Source organism: Vipera berus, assembly GCF_964194415.1.
Source record: "Vipera berus genome assembly, chromosome: 5".
NCBI classification, from domain to species: domain Eukaryota; kingdom Metazoa; phylum Chordata; class Lepidosauria; order Squamata; family Viperidae; genus Vipera; species Vipera berus.
The window spans coordinates 61,459,477-61,479,688 of record NC_138207.1 but is presented as its reverse complement, the minus strand read 5'-3'; the positions used below and the strand labels follow the sequence as shown (position 1 = coordinate 61,479,688).

Below are 20,212 nucleotides of genomic sequence, written 5' to 3'. Positions count from 1 at the left end.
ATTTGAAACACCATTTGCTTTAAAAGCTTATTAAGAACTCAAATACCTAGTGAGCATAAGTAATAGCTAGTTGCAGTCCAGAAGCAATTCTCCTTGTACCATATATAGGGTTGTAACAGTAACCTCTAACTATAAACATTATCCAATTACTCTCATACATGTTCACCCAATATTTCAAAACCCATTTTGCCTTGAGTGATGTTATTTAAACTTTGATTGAAATCTCTTTCTCTTTCTGTTCTTGGAAGCATGCTAATACTTGAAGGATTGTTTCAGTTGATTATCTCTACCTACCCTATTAGGTTTCACAAGCCTTTCACCAGAATAATGGTATGTTTGTATGCACATACAGAAAAGGCCAGCTGAATTGCCCACATTATGCAATCCCAGGCAAGACTGTTGAACCTTTCCTCCTGCTACTTAAATAGATTTATTGAAGGCTAGAATACATTTAACATATAATCTAGATAGACTGAATAAAAATGGTGGAATGGAGGATGTGCTGAGAAAAATAATGGAGTGGAAATTTTCTATATTTGCATGTTAGAGGCAAAAATGAGCTTGGAATATTTTGTTTGTTTTGCATAAGGAAAAGAAGTCATCACGGAATGTTGTAATTCTAATTCTAATTGTTCAAAACAATTAATCAGGAGATTGGTTAGTCTACTGACCAGGAATAATTGGATGTGGTGTGCTTGCTGCAGGTACAGGTCTATTAGTTGGATGCTGAGTGGTTAGTGCCCAGTGTTAATAAATAGAGCAAACATAATTTAACATTAGGACTCAAAATAATTTTAAATGCAAAAAAGGGAGGTTATTTTAGGAAGTACACACAAAAAAACTTCTAAAATAAAAGAACTTAGAAAAATGCATTTGTTCAAATAAAACATCAGGTTAGAGGTTCTACAATGCAACATATCAAAGACACAAAAGAATACATTTGCAGCATAATGCAGAAATCATGTTGATTAGAAAATTATCCAAATGTAAATACCTGGGACTTCTGATGTATATTTTGTGGAAGCTACAGAAACCAAAAGAAAAGAAATAGCTGAATTTGATAAATGAAGGAAAGGAAAACAGACACAAGAATCTGATAGAATACAGTATACACAGAGCCTTCACAATGAAACTCTAGTATGCTAATTTTCACAGAGAGGCTCCTAATGGCAGGAATTTAAAAATAATGATTCGGGTTTCAGTGAAAATAAATCTGAGGCATAACACATACGTTTCATAGAACAGATGTCACTGACTTTTTTATATTATTAAATAACATTATTCATGAATTTCAGTATTTCCTAATTGTATTACTAATTTCATGATACATTCTACACAAAATGAGATCATTTCTCAAATACAGAATTTCAGTATTTCCTAATTGTATTACTAATTTCATGATACATTCTTCTATGCAAAATGAGATCATTTCTCAAATACACTATTTACTGTTTGCAAAGACAACCGATACTTACTAGGTATAATGGGATTCTTTGTTGTAAGGGAAACTGTTTCTATGAAAAAAAGCAAAAAATACAGAAAGTAAGCTCCTCCTCTGAGTGATACGGAGGTATTCATAATATTTTGCTGCAAAGGCTCCTATGAAATCATTTTACACTAACAACGATGGTGATGGTTAAATGAGCAAATGACCCAAGCATCTTCCTTGTGGCCACACCGATGAGTTCCCCAGCCTGGATTGGAGCACTCTTCTATAGACGATTCATTCCCTTTACACTGAACATTTTCTAGGAGAATGTTGCCAGTGCCTTGCCCAAAATAGGCTTCACTGGTGGCCTCCATAACTTCTCCACAGGCAAGTTGTCTGCAAACAACCTTTGCATCTTCTAAGTCCCAACCGTCATCACAGACTGTTCCCCAGTTCCCATTGTAGAAGATTTCAAGCCGACCATTCGTCAACCTTACAGTCAACGAGCTTGTTGTCGTTGCCAGTGCACTTTCTGCAATTTGTCAAAAGAATATGAGCAGCATTTTTCCCCCAATGACACCTTACGTCGACTCTTTAAGGGTTCATTTTAAAAAGGCATATGAGTATTTCTCAACCTGATAGTTTTTTTGTCAGATAAGATTCCGTGTCTGTGTGTCTATGAGCATGCATGCGTTTGTGTGTGTGTACAACTCTAGATCTTGTGACCCTTTACATAAATGGGGTTCAATAGATTTAAGAGGCCTGGCCGCAACTGCTACCCAATCTACAAATTTTTGGTGATTTCCTTGGATCTTCCAAAAATTATTTTGTATATTTGAATGATATCTTTGAGCTTCCTTACCCCTGAATACCGGAGATCAAAAACTCATTATTCTTAACATCATTGTGGAATAAAAGATGAACATTTCATCTGAGATATCTAACATGTAGAATATAATAATATAATATAATATATATATATAATAAATACCTCTTCTTTCCTGCGTAGTCAGCTCTGCGGAGAGCGTAGAAAGTTCTGACAAAAACAGAAAATTAATGTTCTATGACTCAGAAACTATGCCAGGACTTATTTTCTATTATGGGTGTATAAAGATAACACTGGGGAAAAAAACATTCTCTTGGTTTTCCAGTTCCTCTCAGTCTGTTTGTGCTTCCTACATATTACTTGTTATCAGGTTCAATCTTTGTTCATTCTCTTTGACCAAATCACTTCATGATACTGCTTTTGTACTAATCAGCCTAATTAATTTGGTTCCCAATCATTAAGGACATTGACAGTACTGCTTAACCAGAAACAATTTTTAAATACCTCAAAGACACAGAAGATTTTACATATTATTTATTAAAGCCATATGCCACATCGCTTCCAGAACAAAACTTTCCATAATTCAATGCTTTCACTTTAATTGAATCCTTATTTAAATCAAACAAATGATAATCTTTCTTTCTTATATTCATATATTTTTCAATGATTTGCTGAAAAGCCAAATTCCAATTTTCACAGCACATGCATAGCATAAAGGCTCACTTTATTTCACAAATTGTAGTTAGAGTGAAAGGGACGCGATGGCTCAGTGGGTTAGGACGCTGAGCTTGTCGATCAGAAGATCGGTAGTTTGGCGGTTCGAATCCCGAGTGCCGCGTAACAGAGTGAGCGCCTGTTACTCGTCCCAGCTTCTGCCAACCTAGCAGTTCAAAAGCACGTAAAAATGCAAGTAGAAAAATAGGGACCACTACGGTGGGAAGGTAACAGCGTTCCGTGCGCCTTTGGCGTCTAGTCATGCCGGCCACATGACCACAGAGACATCCTCGGACAAGCGCTGGCTCTTCGGCTTTGAAACGGAGATGAGCACCGGCCCCTAGAGTCGGAAACGACTAGCACACATGTGCGGGGAAACCTTTACCTTTACCTTTACCTTAGTTAGAGTGAAAAGAATAAAAAAAGGAAGTTGGATGAATCTTATTTATCCCTGTGCTAATAAAGACATTATTGGTTCTATTTCCCATTAAATTATACAGTTTTGGTCTTAGGTAATAACAGAAATTTAAGCAATTACCTATAGGTGGTGGTGTGGTGACAGCCGGACCTGAAAATAGAAGAAATAACTTCTGTCTGGGTGAAGGTGACAGCATATTGATGATGATCAGTTAATGAGGTTTCGTGATATTGCCAGAATTATTACCATCATAATTTCCTTTGTATTTTTTACTCTTTAGTTTGATACAATAAAGTAAAATGAAACGGGTATAGCAAATGTGAGTGAAAGTATTGAAACTGATGCCTGTTGCTTTTCAATATTGATACTACAGGTAGTCCTCATTTACTGACTGCAACTGAGTCTACCAACTCCATCATTAAGTGTGGTGGTTGTTAAGCATGTTAAGCGCTTTAATCAAATTTGTTTAAAGATAATGCGATAACTCACTGAAACTTGCATAACAAGGCCTTAAATCATTGAATGTTCAATAATAAATGCACTTTTTCTACCGAGACCCATTATCAATAAAGATGGTCTGAAATCTTTACACATAATAGCAATTAGGACCCTTTGCGATCCCATTCAAGACCTCCTGGTTAGATGAGGACATGGCTTTTTGGCTTTTTGATGATATCTTTCTACCTGGCAACAGTTACCTTACATTGATACCTGATTTTTAAATTATTTTCTCATGGTGTTTTGATAATGTAAACCAGGTAAAAATATCACATAACTTGAAAATTGAGCGGTTTAGATTACCTGAGCAAATGACCCCAGCATCTTCCTTGTGGAGACAGTTATGAACGCCCCAAGGGTTATGAGCGCATTCTTCAAGAGAGGATTCGTTCCCTTTGCACTTCAGCTCATCCAGGAAGATGCTGCCAGTTCCTTCCCCAAACGCAGCCTTTGTTAGGGCTTCGACGGCCTCTCCACAGGAAAGCTGTCTACACACAACCTGTGCGTCATTCATGTCCCAGCCATCATCACAAATTGTTCCCCAGCTTCCACTGTAAAAGACCTCAATTCGACCACGACATTTGTCTTCTCCATTCACCAGTCTCAGAGATTTTTCTTCAAAGGAAAACAAGTAAATATTGGAATTTTCCCATCAGATATCTAATTTCTAGAATTCTTTAATTTCTAAACAGAGAGAAATCACCTCTGTTGTTCTGTTTTGTCCATAGAATACATTAATGACAGTCAATTTTATTCAAGTCAGATTATTTTTTGATTTAGTTGGGTTCTATCAGAACAGTTTGACATTGCTGTTTTAGGGAGTGCCCCAGAAAAACTTTTAAAATAAAACACTTTGAAAAATGTATTTGCTCAAATAAAAAATCAGATTCAAGGTTCTATAATACAACGTATTAAAGACACAAAAGAATACATTTGCAGTGTAATGACTAGATCATGATGATTAGAAAATTATCCAAATGTAAATACCTGGGACTTCGGATGTAGTTTTTGTGGGCGCTACAGAAACCAAAAGAAAAGAAATAGCTGAGTTTGATAAATGAAGAAAGGAAAGGAAAAGAGACACAAGAATCTGATAGTTTGTTTCTCTACAGAATCACTTTAATTATTCTCAGGAATATTCTGCAAGCCCAGTGCTTTTTTTGTAAAAGAAAAAGGTGCCGGAACTCACACATGTCATACAACCCGCCTTGCCTACCCTACAAGGTTCCATCCAAAAAAGGTGCCAGAACTCCGTTCTGAGCGTTATATGAGAAAAAAAGCCCTGTGCAAGCCTATCTATTAAAATCAGAAAATATAGTTTAGTTTTTATTTACAGCATACACAGAGCCTTCATAGTGAAACTCTTGTATGCTCATTTTCACACAGAGGCTCCTAACGGCAGGAATTTAAAAATAATGATTCGGTTTTCAGTGAAAATAAATCTGAGGCATAACACATCTGGAGCAGTTGGATGTGATACACTTACTGCAGTAACAGGTCTAGTAGTTGGATGCCGAGTATTTAGTGCCCAAATTGGTAATAAATAGAGCAAATATAATTTAAAATTAGGACTGAAAATAATTTTAAATGCAAAAAATGGGAGGTTATTTTAGGGCAGACATGTCAAACTCGCAACAACACGGAATTTTTCCCCCATTGCAGGCAATTGGGTGGGCACGGTTTCCTCGTCATGCGTCCGACCCACGGGCCAGCAGTATGACACCCCTATTTTACGGAGTACACCAGAAAAACTTATAAAATAAAACAATGTGTTAAACACACAAAAGAATACGTTTGCAGTATAATGTCTAGATCATGTTGATTAGAAAATTATCCAAATGTAAATACCTGGGACTTCGGATGTAGTTTTTGTGGGAGCTATAGAAACCAAAAGAAAAGAAATAGCTGAGTTTGATAAATGAAGAAAGGAAAGCAAAAGAGACACAAGAATCTGATAGTTTAATTGTTTCTCTACAGAATCACTTTAATTATTCTCAGGAATATTCTGCAAGCCTATCTATTAAAATAAGAAAATATAGTTTATAATATATGACCTTTTATTTACAGCATACACAGAGCCTTCACAATGAAACTCTAGTATGCTAATTTTCACAGAGAGGCTCATAACGGCAGGAATTTAAAAATAATGATTCGGTTTTCAGTGAAAATAAATCTGAGGCATAACACATACGTTTCATAGAACAGATGTCACTGACTTTTTATATTACTAAATAACATTATTCAGGAATTTCAGTATTTCCTAATTGTATTACTAATTTCATGATACATTCTACACAAAATGAGATCATTTCTGAAATACACTATTTACTGTTTGCGAAGACAACCGATACTTACTAAGTATAACGGGATTCTTTGTTGTAAGGGAAACTGTTTCTATGAAAAAAAAGCAAAAAATACAGAAGGTAAGCTCCTCCTCTGAGTGATACGGAGGTATTCATATTTTGCTACGAAGGCTCCTATGAAATCATTTTACACTAACAACGATGCAGATGGTTACCTGAGCAAATGACCCCAGCATCTTCCTTGTGGCCACACCGATGAATTCCCCAGCCTGGATTGGAGCACTCTTCTATAGACGATTCATTCCCTTTACACTGAACATTTTCTAGGAGGATGTTGCCAGTGCCTTGCCCAAAATAGGCTTCACTGGTGGCCTCCATAACTTCTCCACAGGCAAGTTGTCTGCAAACAACCTTTGCATCTTCTAAGTCCCAACCGTCATCACAGACTGTTCCCCAGTTCCCATTGTAGAAGATTTCAAGCCGACCCTGGCATCTGTTTTTTCCATTCGTCAACCTTACAGTCAACGAGCTTGTTGTCGTTGCCAGTGCACTTTCTTCAATTGTCAAAAGAATATAAACAGCATTTTTTTCCCAATGACACCTTTCGTTGACTCTTTGAGGGTTCATTTTAAAAAGGCATATGAGTATTTCTCAACCTGATAGTTTGTTTGTCAGATAAGATTCCGTGTCTGTGTGTCTATGTGCATTCATGTGTCTCTGTGTGTGTTTGTGTGTGTGTGTGTGTACAACTCTAGATCTTGTGACCCTTTACATAAATGGGGTTGAATAGATTTAAGAGGACTGGCCACAACTGCTACGCAATCTACAAATTTTTGGTGATTTCCTTGGATCTTCCAAAAATTATTTTGTATATTTGAATGATATCTTTGAGCTTCTTTACCCCTGAATACCGGAGATCAAAAACTCATTATTCTTTACATTATTGTGGAATAAAAGATGAACATTTCATCTGAGATATCTAATTTCTAGAATATAATAATATAATATATATAATAAATACCTCTTCTTTCCTGCGTAGTCAGCTCTGCAGAAGTTGTAGAAAGTTCTGACAAAAACAGAAAATTAATGTTATATGACTCAGAAACTTTGCCAGGACTTATTTTCTATTATGGGTGTATAAAGATAACACTGGGGAAAAAAAATTCTCTTGGTTTTCCAGTTCCTCTCAGTCTGTTTGTGCTTCCTACATATTACTTGTTATCAGGTTCAATCTTTGTTCATTCTCTTTGACCAAATCACTTCATGATACTGCTTTTGTACTAATCAGCCTAATTAATTTGGTTCCCAATCATTAAGGACATTGACAGTACTGCTTAACCAGAAACAATTTTTAAATATCTCAAAGGCACTGAATATTTTACATATTATTTATTAAAGCCATATGCCACATCGCTTCCAGAACAAAACTTTCCATAATTCACTGCTTTCACGTTAATGAATCCTTATTTAAATCAAACTAAAGATAATCTTTCCTTCTTATATTCATATATTTTTCAATGATTTGCTGAAAAGCCAAATTCCAATTCTCACAGCACATGCGTAGCATAAAGGCTCACTTTATTTCACAAATTGTAGTTTGAGTGAAAAGAATAAAAAAAGGAAGTTGGATGAATCTTATTTATCCCTGTGCTAATAAAGACATTATTGGTTCTATTTCCCATTAAATTATACAGTTTTGGTCTTAGGTAATAACAGAAATTTAAGCAATTACCTATAGGTGGTGGTGTGGTGACAGCCGGACCTGAAAATAGAAGAAATAACTTCTGTCTGGGTGAAGGTGACAGCATATTGATGATGATCAGTTAATGAGGTTTCGTGATATTGCCAGAATTATTACCATCATAATTTCCTTTGTATTTTTTACTCTTTAGTTTGATACAATAAAGTAAAATGAAACGGGTATAGCAAATGTGAGTGAAAGTATTGAAACTGATGCCTGTTGCTTTTCAATATTGATACTACAGGTAGTCCTCATTTACTGACTGCAACTGAGTCTACCAACTCCATCATTAAGTGTGGTGGTTGTTAAGCATGTTAAGCGCTTTAATCAAATTTATTTAAAGATAATGCGATAACTCACTGAAACTTGCATAACAAGGCCTTAAATCATTGAATGTTCAATAATAAATGCACTTTTTCTACCGAGACCCATTATCAATAAAGATGGTCTGAAATCTTTACACATAATAGCAATTAGGACCCTTTGCGATCCCATTCAAGACCTCCTGGTTAGATGAGGACATGGCTTTTTGGCTTTTTGATGATATCTTTCTACCTGGCAACAGTTACCTTACATTGATACCTGATTTTTAAATTATTTTCTCATGGTGTTTTGATAATGTAAACCAGGTAAAAATATCACATAACTTGAAAATTGAGCGGTTTAGATTACCTGAGCAAATGACCCCAGCATCTTCCTTGTGGAGACAGTTATGAACGCCCCAAGGGTTATGAGCGCATTCTTCAAGAGAGGATTCGTTCCCTTTGCACTTCAGCTCATCCAGGAAGATGCTGCCAGTTCCTTCCCCAAACGCAGCCTTTGTTAGGGCTTCGACGGCCTCTCCACAGGAAAGCTGTCTACACACAACCTGTGCGTCATTCATGTCCCAGCCATCATCACAAATTGTTCCCCAGCTTCCACTGTAAAAGACCTCAATTCGACCACGACATTTGTCTTCTCCATTCACCAGTCTCAGAGATTTTTCTTCAAAGGAAAACAAGTAAATATTGGAATTTTCCCATCAGATATCTAATTTCTAGAATTCTTTTATTTCTAAACAGAGAGAAATCACCTCTGTTGTTCTGTTTTGTCCATAGAATACATTAATGACAGTCAATTTTATTCAAGTCAGATTATTATTTGATTTAGTTGGGTTCTATCAGAACAGTTTGACTTTTAAAATAAAACACTTTGAAAAATGTATTTGCTCAAATAAAACATCAGATTCAAGGTTCTATAATACAACGTATTAAAGACACAAAAGAATACATTTGCAGTGTAATGACTAGATCATGATGATTAGAAAATTATCCAAATGTAAATACCTGGGACTTCGGATGTAGTTTTTGTGGGAGCTACAGAAACCAAAAGAAAAGAAATAGCTGAGTTTGATAAATGAAGAAAGGAAAGGAAAAGAGACACAAGAATCTGATAGTTTAATTGTTTCTCTACAGAATCACTTTAATTATTCTCAGGAATATTCTGCAAGCCCAGTGCTTTTTTTGTAAAAGAAAAAGGTGCCGGAACTCACACGTGTCATACAACCCGCCTTGCCTACCCTACAAGGTTCCATCCAAAAAAGGTGCCAGAACTCCGTTCTGAGCGTTCTATCAGAAAAAAAGCCCTGTGCAAGCCTATCTATTAAAATCAGAAAATATAGTTTAGTTTTTATTTACAGCATACACAGAGCCTTCATAGTGAAACTCTGGTATGCTAATTTTCACAGAGAAGCTCCTAACGGCAGGAATTTAAAAATAATGATTCGGTTTTCATTGAAAATAAATCTGAGGCATAACACATCTGGAGCAGTTGGATGTGATACACTTACTGCAGTAACAGGTCTAGTAGTTGGATGCCGAGTATTTAGTGCCCAAATTGGTAATAAATAGAGCAAATATAATTTAAAATTAGGACTGAAAATAATTTTAAATGCAAAAAATGGGAGGTTATTTTAGGGCAGACATGTCAAACTCGCAACAACACGGAATTTTTTCCCCATTGCAGGCAATTGGGTGGGCACGGTTTCCTTGTCATGCGTCCGACCCACGGGCCAGCAGTATGACACCCCTATTTTATGGAGTACACCAGAAAAACTTATAAAACAAAACAATGTGTTAAACACACAAAAGAATACGTTTGCAGTATAATGTCTACATCATGTTGATTAGAAAATTATCCAAATGTAAATACCTGGGACTTCGGATGTAGTTTTTGTGGGAGCTACAGAAACCAAAAGAAAAGAAATAGCTGAGTTTGATAAATGAAGAAAGGAAAGGAAAAGAGACACAAGAATCTGATAGTTTAATTGTTTCTCTACAGAATCACTTTAATTATTCTCAGGAATATTCTGCAAGCCTATCTATTAAAACCAGAAAATATAGTTTAGAATATATGACCTTTTATTTACAGCATACACAGAGCCTTCACAATGAAACTCTAGTATGCTAATTTTCACAGAGAGGCTCCTAACGGCAGGAATTTAAAAATAATGATTCGGTTTTCAGTGAAAATAAATCTGAGGCATAACACATACGTTTCATAGAACAGATGTCACTGACTTTTTTATATTACTAAATAATATTATTCAGGAATTTCAGTATTTCCTAATTGTATTACTAATTTCATGATACATTCTTCTATGCAAAATGAGATCATTTCTCAAATACACTATTTACTGTTTGCAAAGACAACCGATACTTACTAGGTATAATGGGATTCTTTGTTGTAAGGGAAACTGTTTCTATGAAAAAAAGCAAAAAAAAAAAAAAGAAAGTAAGCTCCTCCTCTGAGTGATACGGAGGTATTCATATTTTGCTACGAAGGCTGCTATGAAATCATTTTACACTAACAACGATGGCGATGGTTACCTGAGCAAATGACCCCAGCGTCTTCCTTGTGGCCACACCGATGAATTCCCCAGCCTGGATTGGAGCACTCTTCTATAGACGATTCATTCCCTTTACACTGAACATTTTCTAGGAGGATGTTGCCAGTGCCTTGCCCAAAATAGGCTTCACTGGTGGCCTCCATAACTTCTCCACAGGCAAGTTGTCTGCAAACAACCTTTGCATCTTCTAAGTCCCAACCGTCATCACAGACTGTTCCCCAGTTCCCATTGTAGAAGATTTCAAGCCGACCCTGGCATCTGTTTTTTCCATTCGTCAACCTTACAGTCAACGAGCTTGTTGTCGTTGCCAGTGCACTTTCTGCAATTGTCAAAAGAATATAAGCAGCATTTTCCCCCCAATGACACCTTACGTTGACTCTCTGAGGGTTCATTTTAAAAAGGCATATGAGTATTTCTCAACCTGATGGTTTTTTTTGTCAGATAAGATTCCGTGTCTGTGTGTCTATGTGTATGCATGCATTTGTGTGTGTGTACAACTCTAGATCTTGTGACCCTTTACATAAATAGGGTTGAATAGATTTAAGAGGACTGGCCACAACTGCTACCCAATCTACAAATTTTGGGTGATTTCCTTGGATCTTCCAAAAATTATTTTGTATATTTGAATGATATCTTTGAGCTTCCTTACCCCTGAATACCGGAGATCAAAAACTCGTTATTCTTTACATCATTGTGGAATAAAAGATGAGCATTTCATCTGAGATATCTAATTTCTAGAATATAATAATATAATAATATAATATAATATAATATAATATAATATAATATAATATAATATAATATAATATAATATAATATAATATAATATAATATAATATAATATAATATAATATAATATAATATAATATAATATAATATAATATAATATAATAATATAATATAATATAATATAATATAATATAATATAATATAATAAATACCTCTTCTTTCCTGCGTAGTCAGCTCTGCGGAGAGTGTAGAAAGTTCTGACAAAAACAGAAAATTAATGTTATATGACTCAGAAACTTTGCCAGGACTTATTTTCTATTATGGGTGTATAAAGATAACACATGGGGAAAAAAATTCTCTTGGTTTTCCAGTTCCTCTCAGTCTGTTTGTGCTTCCTACATATTACTTGTTATCAGGTTCAATCTTTGTTCATTCTCTTTGACCAAATCACTTCATGATACTGCTTTTGTACTAATCAGCCTAATTAATTTGGTTCCCAATCATTAAGGACATTGATAGTACTGCTTAACCAGAAACAATTTTTAAATACCTCAAAGGCACAGAATATTTTACATATTATTTATTAAAGCCATATGCCACATCGCTTCCAGAACAAAACTTTCCATAATTCACTGCTTTTACGTTAATGAATCCTTATTTAAATCAAACTAATGATAATCTTTCTTTCTTATATTCATATATTTTTCAATGATTTGCTGAAAAGCCAAATTCCAATTCTCACAGCACATGCATAGCATAAAGGCTCACTTTATTTCACAAATTGCAGTTTGAGTGAAAAGAATAAAAAAAGGAAGTTGGATGAATCTTATTTATCCCTGTGCTAATAAAGACATTATTGGTTCTATTTCCCATTAAATTATACAGTTTTGGTCTTAGGTAATAACAGAAATTTAAGCAATTACCTATAGGTGGTGGTGTGGTGACAGCCGGACCTGAAAATAGAAGAAATAACTTCTGTCTGGGTGAAGATGACAGCATATTGATGATGATCAGTTAATGAGGTTTCGTGATATTGCCAGTATTACTACCATCATAATTTCCTTTGTATTTTTTACTCTTTAGCTTGATACAATAAAGTAAAATGAAACGGGTATAGCAAATGTGAGTGAAAGTATTGAAACTGATGCCTGGTGCTTTTCAATATTGATATTACAGGTAGTCCTCATTTACTGACTGCAACTGTGTCTACCAACTCCATCATTAAGTGTGGTGGTTGTTAAGCATGTTAAGCGCTTTAATCAAATTTATTTAAAGATAATGCGATAACTCACTGAAACTTGCATAACAAGGCCTTAAATCATTGAATGTTCAATAATAAATGCACTTTTTCTACCGAGACCCATTATCAGTGAAGATGGTCTGAAATCTTTACACATAAGAGCAATTAGGACCATTTGCGATCCCCTTCAAGACCTCCTGGTTAGATGAGGACATGGCTTTTTGGCTTTTTGATGATATCTTTCTACCTGGCAACAGTTACCTTACATTGATACCTGATTTTTAAATTATTTTTTCATGGTGTTTTGATAATGTAAACCAGGTAAAAATATCACATAACTTGAAAATTGAGCGGTTTAGATTACCTGAGCAAATGACCCCAGCATCTTCCTTGTGGAGACAGTTATGAACGCCCCAAGGGTTATGAGCGCATTCTTCAAGAGAGGATTCGTTCCCTTTGCACTTCAGCTCATCCAGGAAGATGCTGCCAGTTCCTTCCCCAAACGCAGCCTTTGTTAGGGCTTCGACGGCCTCTCCACAGGAAAGCTGTCTACACACAACCTGTGCGTCATTCATGTCCCAGCCATCATCACAAATTGTTCCCCAGCTTCCACTGTAAAAGACCTCAATTCGACCACGACATTTGTCTTCTCCATTCACCAGTCTCAGAGATTTTTCTTCAAAGGAAAACAAGTAAATATTGGAATTTTCCCATCAGATATCTAATTTCTAGAATTCTTTTATTTCTAAACAGAGAGAAATCACCTCTGTTGTTCTGTTTTGTCCATAGAATACATTAATGACAGTCAATTTTATTCAAGTCAGATTATTATTTGATTTAGTTGGGTTCTATCAGAACAGTTTGACTTTTAAAATAAAACACTTTGAAAAATGTATTTGCTCAAATAAAACATCAGATTCAAGGTTCTATAATACAACGTATTAAAGACACAAAAGAATACATTTGCAGTGTAATGACTAGATCATGATGATTAGAAAATTATCCAAATGTAAATACCTGGGACTTCGGATGTAGTTTTTGTGGGAGCTACAGAAACCAAAAGAAAAGAAATAGCTGAGTTTGATAAATGAAGAAAGGAAAGGAAAAGAGACACAAGAATCTGATAGTTTAATTGTTTCTCTACAGAATCACTTTAATTATTCTCACGAATATTCTGCAAGCCCAGTGCTTTTTTTGTAAAAGAAAAAGGTGCCGGAACTCACACGTGTCATACAACCCGCCTTGCCTACCCTACAAGGTTCCATCCAAAAAAGGTGCCAGAACTCCGTTCTGAGCGTTCTATCAGAAAAAAAGCCCTGTGCAAGCCTATCTATTAAAATCAGAAAATATAGTTTAGTTTTTATTTACAGCATACACAGAGCCTTCATAGTGAAACTCTGGTATGCTAATTTTCACAGAGAAGCTCCTAACGGCAGGAATTTAAAAATAATGATTCGGTTTTCATTGAAAATAAATCTGAGGCATAACACATCTGGAGCAGTTGGATGTGATACACTTACTGCAGTAACAGGTCTAGTAGTTGGATGCCGAGTATTTAGTGCCCAAATTGGTAATAAATAGAGCAAATATAATTTAAAATTAGGACTGAAAATAATTTTAAATGCAAAAAATGGGAGGTTATTTTAGGGCAGACATGTCAAACTCGCAACAACACGGAATTTTTTCCCCATTGCAGGCAATTGGGTGGGCACGGTTTCCTCATCATGCGTCCGACCCACGGGCCAGCAGTATGACACCCCTATTTTACGGACTACACCAGAAAAACCTATAAAATAAAACAATGTGTTAAACACACAAAAGAATATGTTTGCAGTATAATGTCTAGATCATGTTGATTAGAAAATTATCCAAATGTAAATACCTGGGACTTCGGATGTAGTTTTTGTGGGAGCTACAGAAACCAAAAGAAAAGAAATAGCTGAGTTTGATAAATGAAGAAAGGAAAGGAAAAGAGACACAAGAATCTGATAGTTTAATTGTTTCTCTACAGAATCACTTTAATTATTCTCAGGAATATTCTGCAAGCCTATCTATTAAAACCAGAAAATATAGTTTAGAATATATGACCTTTTATTTATAGCATACACAGAGCCTTCACAATGAAACTCTAGTATGCTAATTTTCACAGAGAGGCTCCTAACGGCAGGAATTTAAAAATAATGATTCGGGTTTCAGTGAAAATAAATCTGAGGCATAACACATACGTTTCATAGAACAGATGTCACTGACTTTTTTATATTACTAAATAACATTATTCAGGAATTTCAGTATTTCCTAATTGTATTACTAATTTCATGATACATTCTTCTATGCAAAATGTGATCATTTCTCAAATACACTATTTACTGTTTGCAAAGACAACCGATACTTACTAGGTATAATGGGATTTTTTGTTGTAAGGAAAACTGTTTCTATGAAAAAAAGCAAAAAATACAGAAAGTAAGCTCCTCCTCTGAGTGATACGGAGGTATTCATAATATTTTGCTGCAAAGGCTCCTATGAAATCATTTTACACTAACAATGATGGAGATGGTTACCTGAGCAAATGACCCCAGCGTCTTCCTTGTGGCCACACCGATGAATTCCCCAGCCTGGATTGGAGCACTCTTCTATAGACGATTCATTCCCTTTACACTGAACATTTTCTAGGAGGATGTTGCCAGTGCCTTGCCCAAAATAGGCTTCACTGGTGGCCTCCATAACTTCTCCACAGGCAAGTTGTCTGCATACAACCTTTCCATCTTCTAAGTCCCAACCGTCATCACAGACTGTTCCCCAGTTCCCATTGTAGAGGATTTCAAGCCGACCCTGGCATCTGTTTTTTCCATTCGTCAACCTTACAGTCAACGAGCTTGTTGTCGTTGCCAGTGCAATTTCTGCAATTGTCAAAAGAATATAAGCAGCATTTTTCCCCCAATGACACCTTACGTTGACTCTTTGAGGGTTCATTTTAAAAAGGCATATGAATATTTCTCAACCTGATAGTTTTTTTGTCAGATAAGATTCCGTGTCTGTGTGTCTATGTGCATGCATGCATGCATTTGTGTGTGTGTGTGTGTGTGTGTACAACTCTAGATCTTGTGACCCTTTAGATAAATTGGGTTGAATAGATTTAAGAGGACTGGCCACAACTGCTACTCAATCTACAAATTTTGGGTGATTTCCTTGGATCTTCCAAAAATTATTTTGTATATTTGAATGATATCTTTGAGCTTCCTTACCATTGAATACCGGAGATCAAAAACTCGTTATTCTTTACATCATTGTCGAATAAAAGATGAACATTTCATCTGAGACATCTAATATGTAGAATATAATAATATAATATAATATATATATAATAAATACCTCTTCTTTCCTGCGTAGTCAGCTCTGCGGAGAGTGTAGAAAGTTCTGACAAAAACAGAAAATTAATGTTATATGACTCAGAAACTTTGCCAGGAGTTATTTTCTATTATGGGTGTATAAAGATAACACTGGGGGGAAAAAACATTCTCTTGGTTTTCCACTTCCTTTCAACCTGTTTGTGCTTCCTACATATTACTTGTTTTCAGGTTCAATCTTTGTTCATTCTCTTTGACCAAATCACTTCATGATACTGCTTTTGTACTAATCAGCCTAATTAATTTGGTTCACAATCATTAAGGACTGTTCCCCAGTTCCCATTGTAGAAGATTTCAAGCCGACCCTGGCATCTGTTTTTCCATTCATCAACCTTACAGTCAACGAGGTTGTTGTCGTTACCAGTGCACTTTCTGCAATTGTCAAAATAATATAAACAGCATTTTTCCCCCAATGACACCTTACGTTGACTCTTTAAGGGTTCATTTTAAAAAGGCATATCAGTGTTTCCCAACCTGATTTTTTTTCAGATAACATTCTGCCTTTGTGTATCTTATGTGCATTCTTTTGTGTTTGTCTGTTTGTGTGTGTGTGTGTGTGTGTACACAACTCTAGATATTCTAACCTATGTTCCCCTTTAGATAAATGGGGTTGAATAGATTTAAGAGGACTGCCCATAACTGTTGCCTAATCTACAAATTTTTGGTGATTTCCTTGGATCTTCCAAAAATTATTTTCTATATTTGAGTGATATTTTTGAGCTTCCTTACCCCTGAATACCAGAGATCAAAAACTCCTTATTCTTTACATCATCATGTAATAAAAGATGAACATTTCATCTGAGATATCTAATTTCTAGAATGCTTTATTTCTAAACAGAGAGGAATCACTCTGCTGTTCTGTTTTGCCAATATAACATATTAATGTAATACATTATACATTAATATCAGTCAATTTCATTCAAGTCATTATTTTTCTCTGACAATTGAAGTGGTTCTACAGTACGGTGGGAAACCACGTGCTCTCTATGTTTCAGTTCTGTCCCTTAGTAGTTTCAACTGGTATGACCATAGCATACTCTTTGGCTCATTTCAACAGCACAACCATGATTTAGGGCAGACATGTCAAACTCGCGACATCTTGTGACATCGCATAACATATTGGAGACTTTTCGCCATTGCCGGCAATGGGGTGGGCGCGACCTCCGGATGACGCGTCCGGCTCGCAGGCCAGCAGTTTGACATCTCTGATTTAAGGAAATATACTTTCAAATAATTTCCTATTTAATGTAAAATTCCTTTTGTAGCTTATTGAAATTCAGATTTGTATGGTCTTTGCAGACTTCCAACAACCTTCATCTCACTATACAATAAAATGGGTGTGAGATCAGAAAGAGGAGGTATACAGGTTTCATTGTGTTACTGTTACAGTATCTATTACAGTTACAAGAATGCAAATCCACTTAGCCATACAATAAATACCTCTTCTTTCCTGCGTAGTCAGCTCTGCAGAAGTTGTAGAAAGTTCTGACAAAAACAGAAAATTAACGTTATATGACTCAGAAACTTTGCCAGAAGTTATTTTCTATTATGGGTGTATAAGGAAAATACTGGGGGGAAAAAACCATTCTCTTAGTTTTCCGCTTCCTCTCAATCCGTTTGTTCCTCCTACATATATTTATTTTCAGATTCAATCCTTGTTCATTCTCTTTGACCAAACCCACTCCATGATACTTCTTTGTATTAATTAGCCTAATTAATTTGTTTCCCAATCATTAAGGAAAATACCTACCTGGTGGTGGTGTGGTGACAGCAGGGCCTGGAAATAGAAGAAATAACTTCTGTCTGAGTGTAGATGACAGCATACTCATGATGATCAATTATGAGTTTTCATGATTTACTGCCAGTATTGTTATCCTCATTATTTCTTTTATATAGTTTTTACTATTCTTTAGTTTGATACAGCAAAGTAAAATAAAAAAGGGTATAGCAAATGGGAGTGAAAGTATTGAAACTGATGCCTGTTGCTTTTCAATATTGAAACGACAGGCAGTCCTCATTTACTGACTGCAATTGAGTCTGCCAGCTCCTCTGTGCTGTGCTGTGGTTGTTAAGCACGTTAAGCACTTTAATCAAATTTACTTAAAAATAATATAATAACTTATTGAAATCTACATAATAAGGACAAATCCTTAAATCCTTGTATGTTCAATAATAAACACCCTTTTTTCTACCAAGAAAATGAAGATTGCCTGAAAACTTTACACATAATAGCCATTAGGATTCCTTGTGATCCTGTTCAAGAATCAGATTCAATGATGACATACTTTGCTTTCTTATAATAATATTCTATCAGGGAGCAGTCACATTACATTATCACCTTATTATTTAATTATGCTTTCAATGTTTTTGGTTAATGTATTTATTTATTTAGCGTTTGATACAATTAGCTAGTACATAGAAGTTGTTTGGTTGCTAGTCAAAGAGTGCTAGTCTGTTTAGTTTGCGCTCATGTGCTAATCCATGACATACCACAGGGGATGAACTAGCTTTGCATCAGAAAGACAAGTGGAATCCTATGGCATCATCTGAGGTCTCTCACACCAATGTTGCAGCAAAATTTGGCATTTTATCCAGGCAAGACCATTACGACCCCGGGTCTGACTGGCTATACAAAAAGAGGCCGCGTTTCCCACTGAAGATGCCATGTTTCCCACCTATTTATCTAGTCACATGTAGCATGTTTTGTAACTGCTAGGTGGGCAGAAGCTGAGGCAAGCGACGGGAGCTCACTCTGCCATGTGGTGCTAGGACTTGAACCACCAGAGCAGAGACCAACTCCAGGTTTTTTAAGCCACTGAGCCACCGCACCTATTAGACAATGTAAACCAGGTAAAAATATCACATAACTTGAAAATTGAGCTGTTTAGATTACCTGAGCAAATCACCCCAGCATCTTCCTTGTGGAGACAGTTATGAACACCCCAAGGGTTATGAGCGCATTCTTCAAGAGAGGATTCATTCCCTTTGCACTTCAGCTCATCCAGGAAGATGCTGCCAGTTCCTTCCCCAAACGCAGCCTTAGGTAGGGCTTGGATGGCCTTTCCACAGGCAAGCTGCCTACACACAACCTGTGCGTCATTTATGTCCCAGCCATCATCACAAATTGTTCCCCAGCTTCCATTGAAAAAGACCTCAATGCGACCACTACATTTGTCTTCTCCATTCACCAGTCTCAGAGATTTTTCTTGAAAGGAAAACAAATGCATATTTGACGTTTGCTTCAGATATTTAATGTCTAGAATTCTTTATTTCTAAATGGAGAAGAATCACCTCTGATGTTCTGTTTTGCACCCCTTGAGTGGAAAGCACCCCTTACCATCAGCTGGAAGTGCTGTAGGTTTATTGTTACAATATTCGTTACTGTTATAAGAATGGATATCTACTTCAACATATAATAAATACCTCTTATTTGTTGTGTAGTCAGAACTGTGGAGGGTGTAGAAAGATCTGACAAAAACAAATTTTTTTATAGTTATATGTTTCTGAAACTTTGCCAAACCTTCTTTGCTATCATAAGTGTATATAGATAAAAATAATGCTGAAAAAACCAGCCATCCTTTGAAAAGCAAAACTCCAGTCTTCACACATCACATGCTTTGTATAAAGTCTAACTTTATTTCATGAGCTGTGCTTTCAGCAAAGAAAAGAAAAGAAAGTTGGATGAATCTTATTTCTCTTCTTGTTGCTAAAGTCTTTACTGGCTCTTTTCCCCCTTAACTTATAAGTCATAATAGAAATTTAAGAAAATACCTACCAGGTGGTGTTGTTGTGACAACAGGACCTGAAAATGGAAGAAATAACTTCAGTCTGGGTGAAGATGACACCATACTGATGATGATCAATTATGAGGTTTCATTATATTGCCAGTATTATTATTGTCATTATTTCTTTTATATCTTTTACTCTTCTATAGAATAGAATAGAATAGAATAGAATAGAATAGAATAGAATAGAATAGAATAGAATAGAATAGAATAGAATAGAATAGAATAGAATAGAATA

General features: G+C 35.8%; 1 protein-coding gene across 23 annotated transcripts in view; it reads right to left on the bottom strand.

Moving 5' to 3' along the window:
- Nucleotides 1-20,212, bottom strand: part of LOC308668493 (scavenger receptor cysteine-rich domain-containing protein DMBT1-like) — a 68,586-nt gene that overhangs the window by 23,465 nt on the left and 24,909 nt on the right. For 5 of the 23 annotated variants that reach the window (XM_081328466.1, XM_081328465.1, XM_081328458.1 and 2 more), the window contains 20 exons: nt 19,965-19,991; nt 19,613-19,657; nt 19,083-19,394; nt 17,940-17,966; nt 17,630-17,674; nt 16,155-16,199; nt 10,797-11,135; nt 10,631-10,669; nt 10,120-10,149; nt 9,255-9,284; nt 8,602-8,913; nt 7,921-7,950; nt 7,210-7,254; nt 6,404-6,742; nt 6,241-6,279; nt 5,734-5,763; nt 4,873-4,902; nt 4,189-4,500; nt 1,476-1,514; nt 995-1,024 (listed from right to left, as the gene is read on the bottom strand). In XM_081328466.1, coding sequence (XP_081184592.1) covers nt 995-1,024; nt 1,476-1,514; nt 4,189-4,500; nt 4,873-4,902; nt 5,734-5,763; nt 6,241-6,279; nt 6,404-6,742; nt 7,210-7,254; nt 7,921-7,950; nt 8,602-8,913; nt 9,255-9,284; nt 10,120-10,149; nt 10,631-10,669; nt 10,797-11,135; nt 16,155-16,199; nt 17,630-17,674; nt 17,940-17,966; nt 19,083-19,394; nt 19,613-19,657; nt 19,965-19,991 — 2,145 coding nt within the window. Of the gene's footprint in view, nt 1-994; nt 1,025-1,475; nt 1,515-4,188; nt 4,501-4,872; nt 4,903-5,733; nt 5,764-6,240; nt 6,280-6,403; nt 6,743-7,209; nt 7,258-7,920; nt 7,951-8,601; nt 8,914-9,254; nt 9,285-10,119; nt 10,150-10,630; nt 10,670-10,796; nt 11,136-11,757; nt 11,803-12,468; nt 12,499-13,149; nt 13,462-13,802; nt 13,833-14,667; nt 14,698-16,154; nt 16,200-17,629; nt 17,675-17,939; nt 17,967-19,082; nt 19,395-19,612; nt 19,658-19,964; nt 19,992-20,212 lie in introns of all 23 variants that reach the window. The other 18 variants (XM_081328459.1, XM_081328468.1, XM_081328463.1 and 15 more) reach the window with 15 other exon arrangements.